The sequence below is a fragment of the Thamnophis sirtalis genome, unplaced genomic scaffold (genome assembly GCF_051295495.1).
Source record: "Thamnophis sirtalis isolate CommonGarterSnake01/CBP01778 unplaced genomic scaffold, rThaSir2_p1.2 scaffold_9, whole genome shotgun sequence".
Classification (NCBI taxonomy): Eukaryota; Metazoa; Chordata; class Lepidosauria; order Squamata; family Natricidae; genus Thamnophis; species Thamnophis sirtalis.
This window is the reverse complement of record NW_028261389.1, coordinates 23,216,873-23,238,289: the sequence shown is the minus strand read 5'-3', so window position 1 is coordinate 23,238,289 and position 21,417 is coordinate 23,216,873. Positions and strand designations below refer to the sequence as shown.

The 21,417-nt window shown below is 35.4% G+C and overlaps 1 protein-coding gene across 4 annotated transcripts; it reads left to right on the top strand.

Moving 5' to 3' along the window:
• Positions 1–59: 59 nt before the first annotated feature.
• Positions 60–18,848, top strand: NUP37 (nucleoporin 37). 4 transcript variants are annotated; one of them, XM_014058855.2, is made up of 10 exons: positions 60–121; positions 763–948; positions 2,288–2,412; positions 5,817–5,889; positions 7,918–8,009; positions 11,075–11,165; positions 12,207–12,388; positions 13,149–13,199; positions 16,127–16,220; positions 17,775–18,848. In XM_014058855.2, exons 2-10 carry the CDS (start codon positions 793–795, stop codon positions 17,886–17,888), a joined length of 978 nt encoding a protein of 325 aa, XP_013914330.2. In that variant the 5' UTR covers positions 60–121; positions 763–792; the 3' UTR covers positions 17,889–18,848. The 4 variants fall into 4 exon arrangements, 3 of the variants coding, with proteins under 3 accessions (XP_013914330.2, XP_013914331.2, XP_013914329.2); XM_014058856.2 differs by lacking the exon at positions 60–121 and adding an exon at positions 131–236; XR_015697703.1 differs by lacking the exon at positions 60–121 and adding an exon at positions 243–395 and having other exon boundaries at positions 16,108–16,220; positions 17,775–17,789.
• Positions 18,849–21,417: the final 2,569 nt, after the last annotated feature.

Below are 21,417 nucleotides of genomic sequence, written 5' to 3'. Positions count from 1 at the left end.
CATCAGCCAATCGCAAAGCGGCGGCCTTTGACGACCCGGAAGTGTTTTTTCCACGGGGTGGGAGAGTGAAGCTATCCGGAAGTCCTGCGCTGTAAGCGAAGTAGCCGCGGGAATTTGATGGGTAAATTTGTGGAGAAAGTTTTTCCTCTTGGTGGTGGGTGTGGGCGCGCGCGCTCGACAGTTTCTTTTTCCCGCGTAAATCTAGGCCTGTGGAAGAAGAGGCTGGTTCCTCTGAGGTGAGGAATGAGCTATACGGGGCGGCGAGGCTATTTCATGCAGGAATACTCGCTTCAGCCCGCTGTCTTCTAAGCCTGCCTCAACCCCTGGGACTTTTGGGGTGTTGTGTGCACCGCCCGCCCGAGCTCAGTAGGTGCCGGTGAACTGCTAACCAAGAGGTAGCTAACGCAAGCCGTTCCAAAATGTCTGATTTTTGCCATCTCTTATTATTTACTATGCATTGTTTGCACTTACTGTGCAATACATTTACTATGCATTGGTTAAATGTGGTTTCAAATATTTAAGGACTTGAGTAGTTTATGTAGTGTATGTTGAAGGCAAGTGACCCTTTGAGAGCTGTATGCAAAGAGAGTCCATTGCAAGGTATGCCAATCAGAGTACATTGAAAGTGACATAACGTTATTCTGAGTTGTAAAATGGAAGAATTAAGCTACCAAAGCTGTCGTGTTTCAGGTGAAGTTCTTAATTGAAAAATGTGCCTCTAGAATTAGGCATTTAGATAAACCCATTTTTGTCCAACTACAGAAAGCGCTCTTCTGGTTCCTTCAACCGAAGATGAAGCAGGAGTCTTTCCGAAGAGCAGCCTATACTGTGGAATGTAAGGATTATGTGCATGTGGTAGAATTCAATCCATTTGACTGTGGCACTGCAGAATCACTCATTGCATATGGTGGCAATAATTACGTAGTTGTTGGGACTTGCAGATTCCAGGTTAGTATACTCTATAATTCTTAAATTTATGTGGAAGCCTTAATATGGGGGGGGAAAGACTACCACCCGAATGGTATGAATGTTGTGTTCTATTTTTAATTATGTATTGTCCTTATGTGTTATTGTCTGTATCCCCCCCCCCTTTGAGTTGTAAGCCGCCCTGAGTCCCCCCAGGGAAAAGGGCGGCCTATAAATAAATTTTCAAATACTCAAATTTTGAGTTACATCTGAAATTTGAGGAAAGTGTTTTAGAAACTCAATGGACAAGATATACATAAAATAGAAGTTTCCAAAGGATAATTGGTGACTCCATGGCAGAAGCAGCAGCAAAGTATTGTGTTGTTTAAACACTAATAAATGTATTGAGGAATAAGCTTTAGAGGGCTGCATTTCATTTCAGCCATTATCCTGAATTCCCCAGGAGACTCAATGATGGGTCTTAGCATCATTCTTAAACAAAAGAATTACAAAGATCAAATTCATATTAAAGCAGGCAAGGTAGAATTCATCAAAAAAATTGATTTCATTACCCATGTATTGCATAGGCAAGGCATTTTTACAACCTATATATTAAGTGTAAGAACAATTGTTGTGTACCCAAGTAATTATTACAATCTCATTTCTTTATTGCTTGACCACTTAATGATTGCTGTTTCCTCCCTCTTCCACATGTCCCAATTATCTCTCGAGATAATAAGTCTTTTATAAAATAGAACATTATAAGGTAAAGTGCATGCCTCAACAGACATTACTTTTTTAAATGATCCAGGATTTTGTTTTATCTGAAATAGAGGAACAAACTGTCCTTTTCATAGCATTTATGAAATTTCATAATAAGATTTATAATAAGGCTTCCTTTTTTGTAATACCTCTTGCATTTATTTGCTCATTTACTTATTTTGCCTTCCATTCCTGAAAGCTTTGGACAGCAAACAATCAATACCAGCATAAATAAAAATGCACCTAACATATGTAGTAAACCTGCCCATAATACCAAGCTGTCCTATAATCCTAGAAACATTCGCTTCCCAACACTTTTGGAGAGAAACATGGATAGTTTTTAAACCCAGCAATTAGTTTTCTTTCAGATTCACCTCGTATATGCATACAAAAATACAAGTATTGCTTCAGTAAAATATTGTGTATGTCTTCTTAGAATGGTATCCTTTTTTTAGTTCAGTGGGAGCTATACCCAGACCAATATGCATCAGATTGCAGTATTCACTTAATTTTGTTTACAAGAGAAAAGAGTATGCAAGGGTCTCATGGCAAGGAGGTAGCTTTTATTTTAACAGCCTATTCATTTGTTATGAAGCATATCAAAATATTACATCTTTAGGAAGAAGATGCAGCAGTAGAAGGAATACAATATAAAACTCTCAGGACTTTTCAACATGAAAGCAGAGTTGATGCCGTTGTGTGGAGCCCAGAAACTAGACTTGATGCTTTACCTCCCCATATAAGGTAATATGCCTAATAAAAACTTAAAGATAGCAGGATTTTATTTGGTTTTTTTAAATATTAATTATATATCTTGCCTTTTGTCTGGGAATTCAAGACCAAATGCATAGTGGACCCCCTCCTGATTATATCTCTTTCCCTCTCTCCCAGCAATCTTTTAAGGTAAGATTGGGCTGAGAAAATGACAACTTAATGTCATATAGAGAGTTCAGTACAGGCAGTCTTCAACTTACAACCATTTTTAGTGATCATTCAAAGTTACACTGAAAAAGTATCATGACTATTTTCATACTTACAATGCTTGCTCCATCTTTATGGTAACGTGATTGGAATTTGGAAGTTTGGCAGTTACAGTGTCCTCTTGTCCTGTGATCCCCTTTTGTACTCTTTTGACAACAAAGTCAATGGTGAAGCCAGATTCATTTAACAACCCTGCAGGGACTGGTCCAAAATGGCTTTCATGCCTAAGGGAGGACTAGAATTCACAATCTCCTGGTTTCTAGTTTGGTGCCTTAACCACTAGACCAAACTAGCTCTAGTTACGACCGGTCCTTGAAGTTCTGAATATCCCAATCGTGACCCGTCAAAACCACGCTCGACTAAGCCGCGCCCAATTAAACCGTGTCACTGACGTCATCAACAGGACGACAACAGCCAGCGCGGAGAAAGAAGGGCGCTTTAAATAGCGCTTTGAAAGCAAGCCGATTCAACTTAAGGTAAGGGTTAGGTTTAGGGTTAGGTTAAGGGTTAGGGTTAGGTTAAGGGTTAGGGTTAGGTTAAGGGTTAGGGTTAGGTTAAGGGTTAGGTTAAGGGTTAGGATTAGGTTTAGGGGGGTTAGGTTTAGGGGTTAATTTTAGGTTTAGGGTTTACAGCGTGCTTCTGTCTCCGCGCTGTTGTCGCCCTGTTGATGACATCAGCGACGCGGTATAGTCGTGCACGGTTTAGTCGAGCGCAGTTTTGTGGTGGAACCTATCCCAATAGCCCCACAGTGTCCATTTAATTTGTGTAATAAATCAATATTGGTTTGCTCGTTTTGTATTCCATCTTTATTTTTTTTACAAAAAACTGGTGATTGATTCAATCTGTTTGTTATTGTGTTGATTTTTTCCATGCTTACATTATTTACATTTCATGGTCTCACTGTACTTCTGTCTTTGAAGCTTTGGATTTTCTTATTCACCATAGAGACATCACAATTAGACACTACAAAGGCATGTCTAGTCATAATCTTATGGTCCAGCCTCATCATAAGTACTATAGTATTAATACTCATAAAGATCCTCACCTCTTCTTCAGTAGCATGTTGAGTACCATCTGACCTGAGGGCCCCATCATCTGGCACTATCTTATTAATCATTTTATACTGTCTGCCCATGCAGTTTCTTGTTAAATACAAGGAATTGTTTATTCCAAAGGTGCTTTTTCAAGAGGCAACTAGACTTTCTGGTTTTTCTTTGAAGATGTTTTGGTTCTCATCCAACTTCGAAGAAGCTTCTTGAATAAGAAGCAAAATGTCTTCAAAGAATAACCAGAAAGTTCCCATTGCCTATTGAAAAAGCACCTTTGGGACAACCATGACCTGGATGACTGAGAATCTCCATAGACAAGGAATGGTTCACCATTGTCTTCTCCCATGCACTATGATGCATCATCTTCCGGTATTGCTGATTCCTTTCCTTAGCTGGACAGTGGGATGGCCTTCAAGTCTTGCTGCTGGGATTATATACATTTGGCTTTTATATTTTGCTCATCTCTGCATGGAAGAGCCCTCGTTGTGATAAAGCACCACAGCAGAACTTAGGAGAGATAGCAGTACAATAGCATATTTGCACTCTTGTGTGATCAAGCAACTGGCATTAATATGGCAAAACAGGAAATTTAAGAAGTATTTATATCATACAAGAAATACTAAAAAAAACAGTGTAATGCTACTTTTCTCAGTCACTGAATGTTTTAGAAATCTGCCCAGAAACATTGAAGCATTAATTGTGGCAATAAAACAGATCGGATAGAGTGATTCTGAGAAAATACCTCATTTTCATAAGCCTCTTAGTTCATCACTGATACTAAATGCCTACTGCTGCCAGTTTAAAAGGGCAGATGCTGTTGTTCCTTCTATGCTATGTGCACAGACAGTTCAGAAATGCAAAGCTATGACTCTAGGATTATCACTTTTCCTACTTAATAGAAGACAATGAAACTTTTAAGAAAGCAAATACATTACAGCTGTGAAACCCAAGAAAGAACCAGTGTCAGTGTCCTTTTACATAAAGCTTTATTTTCAAATAATAAACTCCTATAAACCTTAACCATTTTTTAACTTATCAGTTGCCTGAAAAATAGAAAACAAAATTAGCCCTAACTAAAACTCAGACACAGCAGCAAAACACAGTGCCATGTGGAACATATAAACGGCTCTCTTGTGCCTCATATGTTGTAAAATATGTATGTTAGTCCTAAGTAATGACTTCCAGATTTTCTACCGTGTTTCCCTGAAAATAAGACAGGGCCTTATTTTCTTTTGACTCCCAAAATAAGCGTTTGGCCTTATTTTTGGGGAGGTCTTATTATTTTTGAGGTGCAGGAGGCGGTGAGCATGGTCACCTCATGGCTGCTGTTGTGTTGCAATATTTTGGGAGAGGGCTTATTTTAGCGCATGTGCTCAAAAGCCCAATTGGGTTTATTATCCAAGGTGGTCTTATTTTCAGGGAAATAGGGTAATTTGTATTTCCAAATTGAATTGTTATTTACCTTTTGTGTCAGAATGTGGTTTTATATCATCCCATGTATTTTTCTTTTATGTATCATTTATATCATGTATTTATCATATCATATAGCTTGAGCAGGAAAGAAAATGCATTTTCTTTATAGATGATAAATGTTATGCTATATGCTTTTTTCACTGAAGAACAAGTAAAAACCCTTTATATAAATAATTACAGATGACCTGCTTTGCTGTGACCTGTTATGCATATATAATTAGTCTCTGTTTACCAACTGCCTCATTTAGCAACCATTAAATGTAACTGATGTAAAAATACATTTTTATGGCAAATCCTCACATTTATGACCATTACAGCATGCCACAGTCATGTGATCACTAATCATGTGCTTCCCAATCACCTTATCAGTTAATGTAGAATGTGGAAATCAAACTACAAGTTTTGGTCACATGTATGTTTAATGACTACAGTGACTTACTTAATGACCAAAGAGTCATTAAACCCATCATCACATACCCTTTCTGTATAGTAACATGGAGTTGCCCAATTATGGTTGCTAAACGAGGACCATCTTTAATAATTAAATGATGTACTTTTTCATGATAAAGTAAAACGAATTTGAGAAAATAACATGTCAACTGTTACACAAAATTACAATACTTATAAAGTGTTTCATTATATTAGATTTTGTACTGCTGCTGCTGATAAGAAGTTAAGGTTATTCACATCGGACCTCAAAGATAAGAATGAATATAAGGTGAGAAGAAAAAAAATTAATTATAATAACAACAGTGGCTTTTAATATTATATACAGATCAATTTAAATTGCAAATTAAATTGCATTACAATGCCTTGCATTCAGTAATTCAGCACTCCATAATTTTGAATAGACATAAACAATTGCATTGTATCTTGTATTTTAAAAGGTGATTCTAGGTGACATTTTTGAAGCACATTTGTATTAAGAAGCATGATAGTATTTATTTTAGCAATTCAGAACTAAGTTCCATTTTATAATTCTAGTGCGCATTTTAAATAAAATTAAATATCTTTATAAGTCTAAAGTAGATTGAACCATGAAGAATGAAGGTGAAATTAATTTATGACATTTAAGAAGCTGCTCAGGGTTGCCTTGAATGTGAAATGGGTGGCATATAAATTTAATGAATAAATAGAAGGTGAACAGAAAGTACAACTGGATATTCTATTACATCTTTGGGTGATGCGCAAGGATTTCTTACTCCAGTTGTTTAGTAATATCATAGACAAAATGTATTTTCTGTCTCTCTTAATTATATATAGTAGCTGAAGGAGATAAACTTTGAATGGATCTCAGTGTTGATGAAGTGAACTATTTCAATTCTCATATTGTAATTCCTCATTTCAGAATTTTTAGATTTTCAGTGTTTTTGACCCAAGCTCAGAGTGGCAAGTCTTTGGATTTGAAATGATTCTTTATACAGAAGCAATCAGCAGCAATATAATTATAAATGAAGCATATAACCATTCAGATTTGACAGGATGAATAAAAATGAACAGAGTGGAATTAATACTGTTTTATATAATATTCTAAGACAGTACAGATACTCTCTAAGATACGATGGCAATTGGAACCAGGATTGCCTTTGCTAGGCGAAGTGATCAGAAAGCACAATGACCTGTGACCATATCGCTTAGGGATGACAATTCAGGCAATCCCACATAATCTCAAAACATTCAGGTTATTAAAACAGGAAGCAATGAGTCTAAGGTAAGCAGTGTGGGATACCACAGGAGGTTAAGCGAGGCTCTGGGCAGGCCTTGTATGAGTTGGTGAAGGGCGGTGCTGCAGAAGGAGCAAAAGGGAGGAAAGCACAGTGCATGCAAGCAAAGAAAGGCCAGAAGACTTGCAATCTTCCTGCTCACTTCCTTGACTTTACTTGTGGGAAACCAACAGGAAAAGTTGCAAATAGCAATTGTTATTGAGAAGTTGCAGTTGGTAGTATGTGTGAGCTGGTTACCAGGTACCTGAATTTTGTTCAGGTGATTATGAAAGGTGTTGCAACAGCCAGGACTTTGAGGACCAGCTGTAAATTCTTTGTTCAGCACCATTGTGACTTTGGACAGGTCCTGAACAAATGGATCTTAAGCAAAGATGACTTCTGTGTCTCATCAACATTTGAAGCTTACTTGAAAAGTTAGATACAGTGTAACAAATTAACTCAGAGTGCAAAAGCATGAGTGCACTCAAATTCTGCATTTATGATGCCTTGGTATACTGGTTCTATAGTATGTGCTGTGAAGTCAGTTAAGAGACCCAAGCAAAAAAATAAATAATGGCAATTGCCAATTCCTGTGGAAAGTAAGACAGAAACCTGTGATAAGTGTTATTTAATCATTGTGGTGACTTAGATTTATTTATCATTGAGCCTGAAGCTTCCGATAACAAAGATGGCTTTAGAATGGAATTGGTGTTTGTCAGGCTATTGCACGTAATTCATATTATACTACATTGATGCCAGTTTGAATAAACTAGATCTAAACATGCCAAATTGTCTCTTTACAAAGCTAAAATCATGTTGATTTCATTTCCTTCAAGGGTACAATTCAAAATATAGTTTCGACCAGCAAAATCCTCAGCCTAAATGACTTGAATCTTGGTCTTATATTTTGATCCTAATCTTGCTACCATCTCCTTACTATGCCTTAGAATGGTGCCTTCATTTTACTTTGGCTGATATTACTTTTGAAATGCCATCTTTGTCTTAATTCTGTAATAAAAGATATTTCTCCTTTTTATTAACAGACTTTGGAAGGCCATTCAGATTACATTAATGATTTGGTATTTTCACCTAAAGGTCAAGAAATTGCAAGTGTGAGTGATGACAACACATGTAGGTATGTATTCTGAAATATTACTTTAATTATTTAAATGTGAAAAAAACTGAACATGTAGAAAATTGATACTTTTGTAGAATTTTTAATATTTAGAAGCTACACGCAAACACACAGAATTCTAGTATTTGGATGATTACTGTAGCAAATAGATGGTCTATTTTGGCCTGTTTGGATGATGGGTTTTCAAGGGGACAGTTTGAATTGATTCATGCTATAAGAATGAAGGACAAGAGTATTTCAAACCGCTCTTTTCCTTGCTCTTCCCATCCTCTGTCTTTGTGAAGACACAATCTTCTGAGAGTCATCTTGAACATTCAGAAATACTCATTGGCAGTGGGATATGCAGTATTTTCTGTTCCTGGTCCCTTATTTATATTATTTCAGTAATAGGATTGTGCAGAACTTATATTGAAACCACAGGTTTTTTAACTGCTTGAGTGAATATAAAAAAAAAATCTTGATTCAGTACAAATGTACCAATTACTGTACAATTACTCATACTGGTATGAAAATGCATCCAAAATAATGTTTTAGTGACATCACTAATACCAGAAATTGAATATTATATTAATGAAAGGGTAGTACATAATGTTAGCATATTCTTTAAAAACAAAAATAATGTAGTAATTCTGCCTTTTACAGAAAATTTGCCAATCATTTTGCTACTTGAAGAATAAAATGATTTACAGATAAAAAATAGCATGTAGAAATACATAGCTCATTTCAAATTCAACTACAAAAAAATCTGCTAAGGATGGTCCACAAAGCATTATGAATTCTTGTGATTTAATGAGGAAAAATAGCAAAGCAATAACTGTCAATACAATTTCTGGTTGTCTTAAAAACTGAGTAAATTACTGACTCTCATCTAATTTAAAAAAATATTCCCAAGTTAGTTTAGATATGCATGATATACGTGACTAAAAATCTGGCCTTGATTATCTATTAGCACAATTTTAAGCTGTTTTAGTATAAAATCTGTCCAGCATTTTCATTACCTACACTGGTTTTTGTTTTAATTCATTCACTTTATCTTTTTCCTTAAAATTTTGTTGAGTGACTGAAATTTTAAAATGCAGGATACCTTTCATCATCCTTTCATTTTAAAAGAAACCCTGTGCTTCTCTTAGATTATAGTGCATAATAATAATTACATAATTAATTATTAATTAATAGATTTGGAATGTCAATCCATCTATCCCAGCCCTTTACAAGGACCTGGGATAGGCAGATATATGGATACCCCCTGTCAGGAAGAAGGGCTTATGATGCTCTGATGTGATTGAAACCTATACAGACAGTAGTGTATACTACCAGAAGGGTCATCCATGCCAGACAGATTTTAGCAGAAGGGCCAGTCTAAATAACCCATTTAATATGATGAAAAAACAGAAAAGAATCCTATACTAGATCAGTTGTCACCCAAGTCAGCAAGGACTATGGTCAGATATTAGACTTCCTGAACATTTGTGAACAATTTGGTAACAAGATTCAAGTGCTCTGGGTGGGCAAGTCCCAGTGGTGGGATTCAGCCAGTTTGCACCAACTGGAGAACCAGTTGTTAAGTTTCTGAACAGTTTGGTGAACTGGTTGTTGGAAGAAATCATTAGGGCAGAGAACCGATTGTTAAATTATTTAAATCCCACCACAGCCAAGTCCTGTAGTATTACTGGAAGAATAACCAAGAATGACAAAAGTATACTGTAGAATAGAAATCAGAGAACTGGAAAAGTATCAAAAATTGAAGTTGAGCAATTATGGCATAAACCAGCAGCAGTGGTCCCCTTGGTTATCAGCTCACTGTGTACCATACCTAAAAGCTTTGCATAATACTCAGAAAATCTGCACATTAACAAAAATTCCATCTGTCAATTACAAAAGGCGACACTGCTTGTACACAGTGTATAATGCTGATATAGTACGAAATGGGGCAAAATTCACTTAACAAATGTCTCATTTAGCAACAAAAATTTTGAGCTCAATTGTGGTCGTAAGTCGAGGGCTACCTGTACTCTCTCATCCTATTTTCCCTACAACTCTGTGTGATAGATTGGGCTAAGAGAGATTAACCAGCTCAAAGTCACCCTGAAACAATGGCATTAATAATGCTTTAAGTTTTCAGAGCATAGATGATAACATTCATCTGTGATGCGATCAATATTGTCTCCATAATTCATAAGGACCATGAATTTATAGCAATATTAGGAAACTTTGTTTTGTATGTTTATACGTTAATTTATTTTTATTGCCTGCACATATTTGAGGTATAAAGCTGTTTTAGATGAATAACAGAACATGTTGCAGTAGAAGGGAGGCAGGAAAATATTCTGAATATATTCTGTAACTGAATGTGATCTTTATATTGCAACTAAATTTAAAGCAGATTAAAGCATTAAGTCATAAACTGTAAAATTGATGCAATTCTCTTTTGCTTCTTTGGCTCAGGAAGAGACCTGATTCTTTTGCCAAAATGATTCACTGTCTTGAATTATATTAAGTTCATTTTTAAATACATAAACACACAGAAAGTGTTGATTTGGCTTGGAAAAATCTACAAGGCAAGATTTCTGGCACCAGAAGAAAGGGCTTTGTCTGCAGATTATGTAATCAAATAGATATTCTTTGTTTTCACAGATATGCACTTTAGAAAAAAGGGTTCTAATCTCCAAATTTGGAGAACCCGGCATAAATTTTATATGTATGTTTGTTTGTTTGTTGGTATACAGTATCAACATTACGAATGCATATAACTTCTTAGTTTAGAGAATACAAATTGGATATGATCTTTGCTGTAATTAACAGTAAACTGTAACAGAGTTGGACCACTGAGACACCTAGGAATGAGCACATATAATATAGCTTTCTCCTATAAAAAATATTTTCCTTTCTCATTTTTTCTGTCAACTTCATAACCATCATCCACTGATATTAACCAGTTAAAATATAGAGTATGTACATTCTATCTACTGTCAACTGCACTTAGGTTGAAAAGACAAGATCTTTACTGTGCTAGGAAGGAGTAACAATGTATAACTTCCTTAAACCCTAATCTTTTTTATGTTTAGAGTCTGGGATTTAGAAGCAAATTTAAGAGCTTATTTTGTTCTGCGTTCTCCTGGAATGAGTGTGGGCTGGCATCCTGAGGATGCATTCAAGGCAAGTAGCAACCAAACTGGGAGCTACAATTATTTACAATAATTGTATATAAAACTGAAGCATTTCAGAATTTTCCAGTGTTCATATTCTGAAAAAGTGCAAGCTTTGCAGTTAAAGGCACATTATGGTTCCTTTAGAAATGGTAACCTACTTCTTAGTTTAAGCTATTGGAAAAAAGTAAAGTAACTGGGAAATAATCACATATGCTCCCCTATGCATTTAAGGGGATTTTTAAAAAAATGTATTATCATACTATGATAATTTAATTATTAAAATGGTCTAGCCTCATTATTTTCAAAGCATCTTGAACCTAACATTTATTGTCAGTTAAAATAATTTCCTGCCATGCTCTTTACTTATTTACTGTCTAGACAGTCTTTAAACTTTCCAAAACTCTTATGTAAGAGAAATAAAACATAAATGAAATCAGTTTTAAAACCAAATGGTATAAAAATTAAAATAGCTCTCCAAAATTATAAAATCGCAGTCCCAACTATGAGTAATAGCAGAGGTATTCAGAGGAAAAACATGAACTATAAATGAATCTTTGGGGCTGCTTTAAAAGTAAGCACTGATAGAACTTGCTGAACCCTAGGTAATAAAAAAAGTCACCTTGATAACTCTTATTTGAGGTCTGACTTTCTGACCTTTTGCAATGTCTAATGGGCATGAGAATAAATTTGGGTTGTCGGGTTTTAATTTATTGCTGCATTTTAAAGCCAGTTGGAATTCACTACATGATCTGTTTTGTGGATTTATATTGCTGGATGACATCATGTGCTTTAATCTTCAATTCTTCCCATATTTCTCATACTTTGTGTTTATAATATAATGAATTATTGAATTATGATAAATGATGGAGTTGGCTCATACCAAGTTCTTTCTTCAGTTAGAATTCATTTTTGAATGTTAGACATATAGAAAAAACAGAACTTAATTATAATGATTCTTGATTGCGCTCTTATAAGGTGTACAGGATAAAGAAGTCTAAATAATGCCATATCCCAAAAATTGCAACTATCTGTTTTCTTTCATTTGTAGTTGATGGTAGCAGAAAAAAATGGAACGATTCGATTCTATGACCTTGTGACACATCAGGCTATCTTGTCTCTCACAACCGATCAAACACCACTAATGTCAGCAAGCTGGTGCCTAAAAAATACTTTTAAAATTGGAGCAGTTGCAGGAAATGACTGGTTTATCTGGGACATTACTCGATCTAGGTATAAAATATTCAATGCATTTTTTTTACTGAAATGTTTCAGTATAATAGATGACTATTTTAAAAGTTGGCTTTTAAAAAAAACCGTGTACAAAATATTTATTATTAAGACTAAATGGCCTATCATGGCTATTTGATTTAGAAGTACAAAGAAAAAAAGGAAATGCTTAGATCTTATTTGCTGTGACTAGTCTTTAGTGTAAAAGACTATTACACTTTAACTGTTGATTTGAATTTATAGGGAAATTTTAGCCTAATATACTTTTTATGATGCAAAAAAATGAATTACACTGTACAAAGAATAATTTCTAGAAATCACTTATTGGTTTACAAAATAACTTCCTAAATTTGTATTAGCAATTAATATTGATATTAAAAGCCAAGAAAAGAGAAACATGGACAGAGAATAAAGGCAGGAAAATATTTCCACTGCATTTCTTTGCTTTATGCATGATTTTCCTTGTATATGTGGGTTGAATAAAGATAATTAAAAATATCTCTTTTTTAGCAATTCTTTTTCCACAGTACTCAAACCTACATATTCTCAAAAGTAATTTCCATGTGAAATGCTTTTAAAATTATGTTGGAAAGGAACCATTTTGTGGTTTTTAAGTGGCAGCCTTTTTTACAAATAAAGTTGTTGGATAGCATGCATTTATGATTGTTATCTTAGAATAAAGTCATGAAGTCCAAATTGTGCATGACCTACTTCTCAGCAGGAACTAATGATTTTTATTATTAGAAATTATTCTCTCTTTTAGTTACCCTTTGGATAAAAGGCCTGTCCATGCAGATCGAGCCAGGTTATTCAGGTAAGTTTTATTTGGGTATGTACTTAATTGATGCATTTGATTAACTAGCTTCTCCATTAATTATTGATAAAGGACCACAAGATTTGACTTTTGCCATTATTTCCAGATATACTTTGCATTTGAGAGATAACTGTATAATTTTTCTTAGAAGTTTTATTTTAAATTAATTGTTAATATTTTACTCTTTCTCTTAGCCTAACCCTTCTAACTTGATTTTTATGATTGGGAACTCTGAAAATTGTAAACTTAAAACATTGGGGAACTACCCAGCTTTCAAAGGACTTAGTTAGAAAATGAAAGACTGTTAAGAAAAATAGGGTGAAATAGGAAATAAGGAAGCATTGTAGCACAATGTATAATAATTTTTACATTAGTTAGAAAGGCTGTCATGTCCAAGCCCTTGCTCAATGCAGGAATCCAAGTTAAGGCATGTTAGAGAAGTGCCTTTCCAGCTTGAGCACATACAATTAAGTATGTAGATTCCATCACATCTTTGGATAATTGGTTTCACTGTTCAGCTGCATGTCTTTTTTCAAACATTCAATCAAAATTTTCATTCATATAAATGCATGATTTCATGTCCCAAATGGCAGATTTTTGGACAGATGTAAAACCTTGGAGATACCAGAGTAAATGGCATAAAAATGCTGGTAATAAAATTAACAATATTTGCTTTCTAGTTCCTGAACTTTTAATTGTCTTTCCCCGTGTCAGTTTTTTCTAAAACTTTCTTAAGGTATGGTACCTAGAACTGCACACTATACAGTCCTTGACGTGGGTCTGACCATAGTATAATAAAATGAAATAATTACTTCCCATGGATTTCGTATTATATATTTCTAATGTATTCTAAAACTGCATACCCTATTTTTAGGTCTATGACCATAAGATGCACATTAGCTTTACAGGAGAAAAATAAGAAAAAAAAATCTGCCTCTGCTCCCAACATCCTTCTGATATTCATCTGGCTAGCATCCTTACAGCAAACAGTCTGGTCAGGTTCAGCATGTTATCGCAGCCCCAGCACATAGCTCGTCAGGGCTTGGCTATGCGCCCCCCACCAGTCAGCTGAGTGACAGCCAGATCCTGGCTTCCCGTAGCCCCACCGATCAGTGGGCTGGCTGACCAGAAACGCTGATGCCTCCTCTGTGTCTGCTGCCTCTACCAGGAACACTGGAGCTTTCGCTGCTGAGCAGCTGATTGGCGGTTGGATCGGCCTCCCGGAATACTGTCTATTCTAGGCGGCAGGAATCACTGCCACTGTCTATCACCAGCGGCAGCCATTCGTTCAACACCGCCGTGGCCAGTTCACTGCAGCCACTTCACCATCGCCATAGCCCGTTCACTGCCACTGCGGCCTGTTCACCAGCAATTGGTGGTGAATGGCCTGCAGCGATCAGTGGTGGCAATCACCGCCACCTAGAACAGCTGATTGGCACTGTACCACCCCCCTCCCCCGCTGCAATATTCACTATAAAACGCACAGACATTTCCACCCACTTTGGGGTGAGTGTGTCTTATAGTCCAAAAAATACGGTAGTTGTTTCACAGGAATGAAATACAATGCAAAACATTCAGTACTATTAATTGAGCCCAAAATTTCTGTTGCTAAGAAGTCAGTTGTTTTTTGCCCCATTTTATTACCTTTCTTTCCACAATAGTTAAGTGAATCACTATAGTTAAGTTAGAAACACAATTGTTATGTGAATCTGGCTTCCCCATTGAGGGTCAGAGGGTCACAAAAGGTGATCCCATAACCCTGGGACACCGCAAGTGTTAGAAATATGAGCCAGCTGCAAAGTGTACAAATTTTGATCTTGTGACTATGGATATGCTACAATTGTTGTAAGTATGAAAAATGGCAATAAGTCACTTTTTTGAGTGCCATTGTAACTTCAAACAGTCACTACATGAACTGTTGTAGGACTACTTGTATTGTATTTTTTACACTGAGCAAAAAGATTTATGCATGCATGTACATAGACATGCCTTAGCTCTATGCAAAGCATTCAGAAGGGCAAACTTAACATATCAGTATGAAAAAGCATCCTACTTTAAAGTAGCTATGTCTATGGAAAGATTCACTCAGATGCTTCAAAAAATGTCCATGATTATGTATATGCATATTGTGTATATGCATAGATAAAACTTCCCTGTATTCCCAACCAAAAATTGAAGCCACATGCATACACTGACAGCTGTGGACATTCTTAATAGCTGCACATACCTTCTAAAAGATGTGGTTGCTTTAATGTCTTGCCTACATTATATAAAATATTTTCAAGAGCTGTAGCATAGTCTTCTGAAATGATTCACTGCATTCACTGGAAAATATCTATTACCGTATTTTCACCCATATAACCCGCGGGTTATATGCGTTTTTTACATGCACAGCGCCCCCTGCGGGTTATATGCGTGGGCGGGGTATACGGAAAATATTTTACACGATCGGAGGCTTGCGCAGGCTTCTTTCTCCGTTTCTTCCCCCACCCCGATCTCAGCTGTTTCCTTCTCCTCCGTTCCTTTCCTCTTCCCCAGCTTGCGCAGGCTTCTTTCTCCGTTTCTTCCCCCACCCCGATCTCAGCTGTTTCCTTCTCCTCCGTTCCTTTCCTCTTCCCCAGCTTGCGCAGGCTTCTTTCTCCGTTTCTTCCCCCCCCATGTCAGCTGTTTCCCTTCTCTCTTACTCGTCGCGGGTTATATGCGTGGGCGGGGTATATGGAAAATATTTTACACGATCCCGAAAACCCGCGGGTTATTCGCGTGGGCGGGTTATTTGCGTGGGCGGGTTATATGGGTGAAAATACGGTATATACCTAACGTTCCCATTGAAATGATGAAATTCAGAAGTGTTTAATTTTGACTGTTTCATAATTATATTGAACATAATCTATTTTAAAATTTTGTTTAGATTCTCTTTTTGTGTTTAGATGGTCCCGAGTGAATGAAAACTTGTTTGCTACTACTGGCTATCCAGGAAAAATGATCAGTCAACTTCTGGTTCATCATTTAGGTCATCCTCAGGTAAATTTATGAAAAATCAAAGATGTAAAATCCATTTTAAAAAAAAATCTGTACAATTTCATCCTTAAGCAACTTATGATTATATGACAAATCAAGTGTAATACAATGTGGGAAATTTTATTTTATTTGCTTCTCACTTTGATTTCATATGCTTTGAATCTACTTTATCAGAACATCTCAAGGAAAACTACATTTGTACGGTCAAAATGGAAAAAAAATATAGGCTGGAATTCAGAAAGTTACTTTAGACATGTTCTCTTTAAAGTCTTAGGCAGACTTGTTAGGATATTTTTCCAGTTTACTGCTTTTAAACATTAGATTCTCATGGTGGAGTGCACAGTGTTCTTGGTAATAGCTTCAATTTTTAAAAAAACAATATATTAAATGCCATGGAAATTGGCAGCTTAAGAAGCAAAATCCCTTTTAGATTCTGGTTGTAGGGGATTTACTGAGGATATTTGGAGCATATGGAAATATATTCTAGGTTCACCTGGCTTTAATAGCTTTAATAGGCAAGCTGTTCAATCTAAGACATATAGTATTATTAATAATTAACTTAGTGTCATTGTGATTGTGTCTTCCTAAAATAGTACTAAAATAGTAAAATTTGGACTCTTTGGCATACCATATGAGTTGAAGTGATTATGAAACTGATTTAGAAAGTAAAGCTGAGTCTACTGGAAAAGACTTGAGAATAAATTATTCTATCTCAATCCTCTGCACTCAAAAGGAACTTGAGGATTAAGATAATTAAAATAATGTCTGTATTTTGCATCTTGTATTGCATCTTATACATGCTATGCATTATACATTTAGTTCTGATGTCCAGTGGATTAGATTTCCAGAAATCAATAATGGGAACCAGTTAAAAGAATCATTTAAGGTAATACCTTATATGAGAGTTGTAATTTCACAAAATTCTTTATCTGGTAGAATTAATATTAGAAGTTACAAAATAGCATAGTGCATTAAACTTTGGTTTAATGTAAATCATACAATAGAAGAACTTCTATAGATCTCAGGATAGCTACACACTGATTTAGCAAGACATTTCTGTGTGCCTCCTGATTTTCCAACTTCTAAGGCTAAAAGAGTCAGCATATAACAAGTGCATTTTTAGATATCCATGATGTAAACTATATTTCGAATGTGATGTAAAGGGGATAGGCTATGACAGGCAAATCTAGGTTTTACTGTGGAAAAACAACTAAATGGAAGTGCTGGCCTCTAGATGCAGTGTCAGATCTCTAAAAGGTTGGGAGGATTGTCTCAATATATTTTGGACTTTATCCTCATGCACTAACAGTAGGTTTTTTTTTTACTTGTATAGTTTATTCTTTGCTAAAGCATTATTTTTTTGCTTTTAGTTTCAAATTTAGAAGCAAGCTATCTTGAGATTTAGAAATTCTGAATTTATATCCAATTCCAGTGATGATTGCTAGGTCACAGTCAAACTACTAAAGAGTTCTTTGAAATTTATTTTGAGGTTGTCTTACTGTATGCTAGAACTTAAATAGAAAGAATAACTAAACTATTTTTTTGTTTCCTTTACAGCCTATCCTTATTGGTTCTGCACCCTTAGGATCTGGTTTAACCTGGCACAGGACCCTTCCACTATGTGCCATGGGAGGAGATCATAAAGTATATTTTTGGGTGACCGAAATGTAAAAAATTATATCTACTGTATAGTGGTTTAAAGTATCAGATAATGCTTAAGGAAGGGAAGAGTTGAAGTAATATAGTTGGCTTATTTTATACTTTTTTTACAGAAACATTGCTTTTTAATGAAGTTCTGAAGATTTTAGACTTTCTAGTTTTAGAAGTGCAGCTGGATTTAACAGGGCATTGTACTCAACGTTTTTTGTACAAATCTTGTTGAAATAATATCTTGCGCAAATTTTCATTTGTTTAAAAGGAAGTGCAGTCAAGATAAACAGTTAAAATAGATTGCCTACATAGATAGATACAGACTTTGATACAATTACCAGCAGAGTAAGAATGGCTAAAAATGTTGGTTCAGATGCCATTTCAGCCTGGAATGTTCATTGACAAAGCATAGTAAAATCTTCTAATAGTGAATATTTCTTAATAAAAATTGATTCCTGATATGAATGTGTATATCTGTGATACCAAGAAGTGCTATGCTAACTGAAGATAGCAAGAAATGATGTGGTTGGAATAAATAATCTCATTTATTGGCTGCTAACTTTTACAACTGAATATATTGAGAACAAAGACAAATCCAAAATGAACAAACAGGTAGTCAATTTCTACAATGAAATTAAATTGTATACATAACAGATCTTAAGAACATTTTTTTTCTCATGATAAACTAGAACTCAATTTTTCCAGGTTGTTGAATAATGGGCAAAATCCATCCTTCAGTTGCTTGAAAATTAAATATGTCCATAAACTTTCATTTTTTTGATTTGGACCTGCACAAGACAATGCTTTTGAAGATTGAGCTGTAATAAAGACTGAACTTTTTATAACTGCAAAATTCAAACATTTATTTATTTATTTCATATGATAGTATGTGATGGGAGAGGTTCTTGTAAACTGAGATGATACAAATCAGACACAAATGTTTTTAATTAAACATGTTTTAAATAAATTTGCTTTTCTGAAGTAGTGTGTCAATATTTTATTTCACATTACAATTAAAAATATGATTTTATTAACTGTTGCACAAATATAACAAGGCTGCAAGAAGTGTTAAATGCAAGTTGTGTTTTTATTATTTTACTTTGTTCACACATTGTTTATTTTTGAACTGCACCCCCTCCCTAATGATTGTAAGCCGCCCTGAGTCCCCTCAGGGAAAAGGGCGGCCTATAAATCCTAATGAAATGAAATGAAAATGAAATGAATGAAGTGAAACAAATATTCGGTAAATATATATTGCGGACACTTATTTTATTCAAATTTTAATGTTTTATTTGCTACAGTGGATTGCCATCTGCCCTTTTTCACATTTTTTGTAAAGATCAAAGCAGACAAAATGCTATCAAAGATTACAAAGCTTAGCGTGGATTCATCTATTCAGATCACACACATTTTCAGTTCCTCTAAATAGCTTAATAGGTCAGTCTGTAACATGCAAGAATCAGAAGAAAGGGAGTTTTTAATTTCAAATAGCTTAAAGTGATCAGTATCATTTCCCTTTATATGTGTGTGTGTGTGTGTGTGGTATTCATCTGTCATGTTTGGCAGATATTTATCAACAGATAACACTATCTTCTAAATCATAAAACAATTTTACTACAAAAAGATTTATCAAAATTTAAATTTATTTTACATATGTAAATCTAGCAATATTTCTGATATTTGGAGTAATTTATGCTAATTTCCAGAATCTATGCCCTTAACATTCTGCAGCTTATAGCCTTTCCTGATTATTTTTACTAAGAATATATCAAAAGATCCAAATAAAAATATAAATTTATGTCTAGTTATATATATATATACAAGAGACCATCCAGACAGAAACCCAGTATGTTTACTATTTATCAGCACAAATACAACACAAATGTAACAAAGGCAACAGTAAAAATATTGGGTTTCTGTCGTGATGGTCTCTTGTGACGAGCCGATGGACAGAGAATGGAAGCAGTTAGCTTCCTCCCATAATTGGGGCATACCAGGGGTTGTGACACTAAATATATACCTTCTTCCCTGGCTTCAGCTGATAAGGAGGAGACCTGTGGCATAATGGCTAAGACGTTTGCCTAAGATGCAATACAGCACAGGTTCGAATCCCAGTAAGGGTAAGGCTAGCTGATGAGAGCTAAATAGCTTGAAATAGATCTATACTAGTCTCCCTTTATTTATTTATCAGCACAAATAAAACACAAATATAACAAAGGCAACAGTAAAAATATTGGGTTTCTGTCGTGATGGACTCTTGTGACGAGCCGATTGACAGATGATGGAAGCAGTTAGCTTCCTCCCATAATTGGGGCTTACCAGGGGTTGTGACACTATATATATAGTCAGATGGGGAACGTTTCCTTTTTTCTTGGTGATTATAGTTTGTCTTTAGTTCAAATAGACTCCCAAATTTTCACTGCCCTTTTAAATACTAGGATGATATGAGTATCTCCTCCTCAACTGTCTGGGAGCATTTCAGAATCATCTGATTCATCAGTGAAAACTTCAGCTTCTATGTTTCCATTCATCCCATTTCTCACATAATTTGCTGTGGAATTTAGGGGTGCTTTTGAACCAGAAACCAGAACACTAAATTAAAGCACAAATTGGCTTATTGACAGTGCTGGAGCAGAGACAGGCCTAAAGAAGGGTGGGTTGGAGTTTGTTTTATAGACTTATGCATATTAAAATATACCGCAGATCGAACAGCCAGGTATTTCACTGGATATAACACATCATGTGCCGAGTGAGATCAGTATCAGCTGTACTAGGTAGACCAGAATCAGAAAATTAACCATAGAAAAACCAGAATTACACTTTTTTGGGATAAGTTATAATAACAGAACCTTGCAAGTCTAGATGTGTTGGTCCTCTCATGCTTCATATATCCTTCTGAATTAGGAAGATATTTGCCTGAATGGTTTCTGAATATTGTTTTCCAAGATTTAAGGAATGTTTCAGTTCCCTTTGTCTAGGTCTCTCTGCTATGAGGCCATTAGGGCATAACTGAACTGATGAAGCATCCAGGACCACAAAGACAATGGCATTTTGAAACAACAAAGAGGTTCTATGAACAAAGTTTCTTTGTTCAGAACTCTACTTGCCTACTAATATCTTCCCCAGTATCTAAAGCATTCCTTGACCTACATCTTTAATGGCTAAGTTGAGTTTTACTTTCTTCAGAAGATATATTTGGCTTAGGTGCTTTTTATTTGATCCCAAGAATTCTTCAGAAACAGGTGCCACCAATCTGGAGGAATACTAAATGTTCAAATTCAAGAGTCTGATAGATGTGCCCTACACAAATATACCAAATCCCATTTAAAGTCCATTGCAGTGGCCATCAATACATCTTGTTTTTAATCAGTTGGCAATGTACTGTATATAAAAACAAATCTCAATTCATAGCTGCTAAATTTATTCCAAAGCCTCTGATGAGAAATGTTGTCAATGACTTTTTGAAAATCATAGACAGCGTGCATAGGGTAATTTGTTTGCTCTGTGTGCAAAGGATGTTTTCTTTGATGACAATTTCTATCATTTAGCC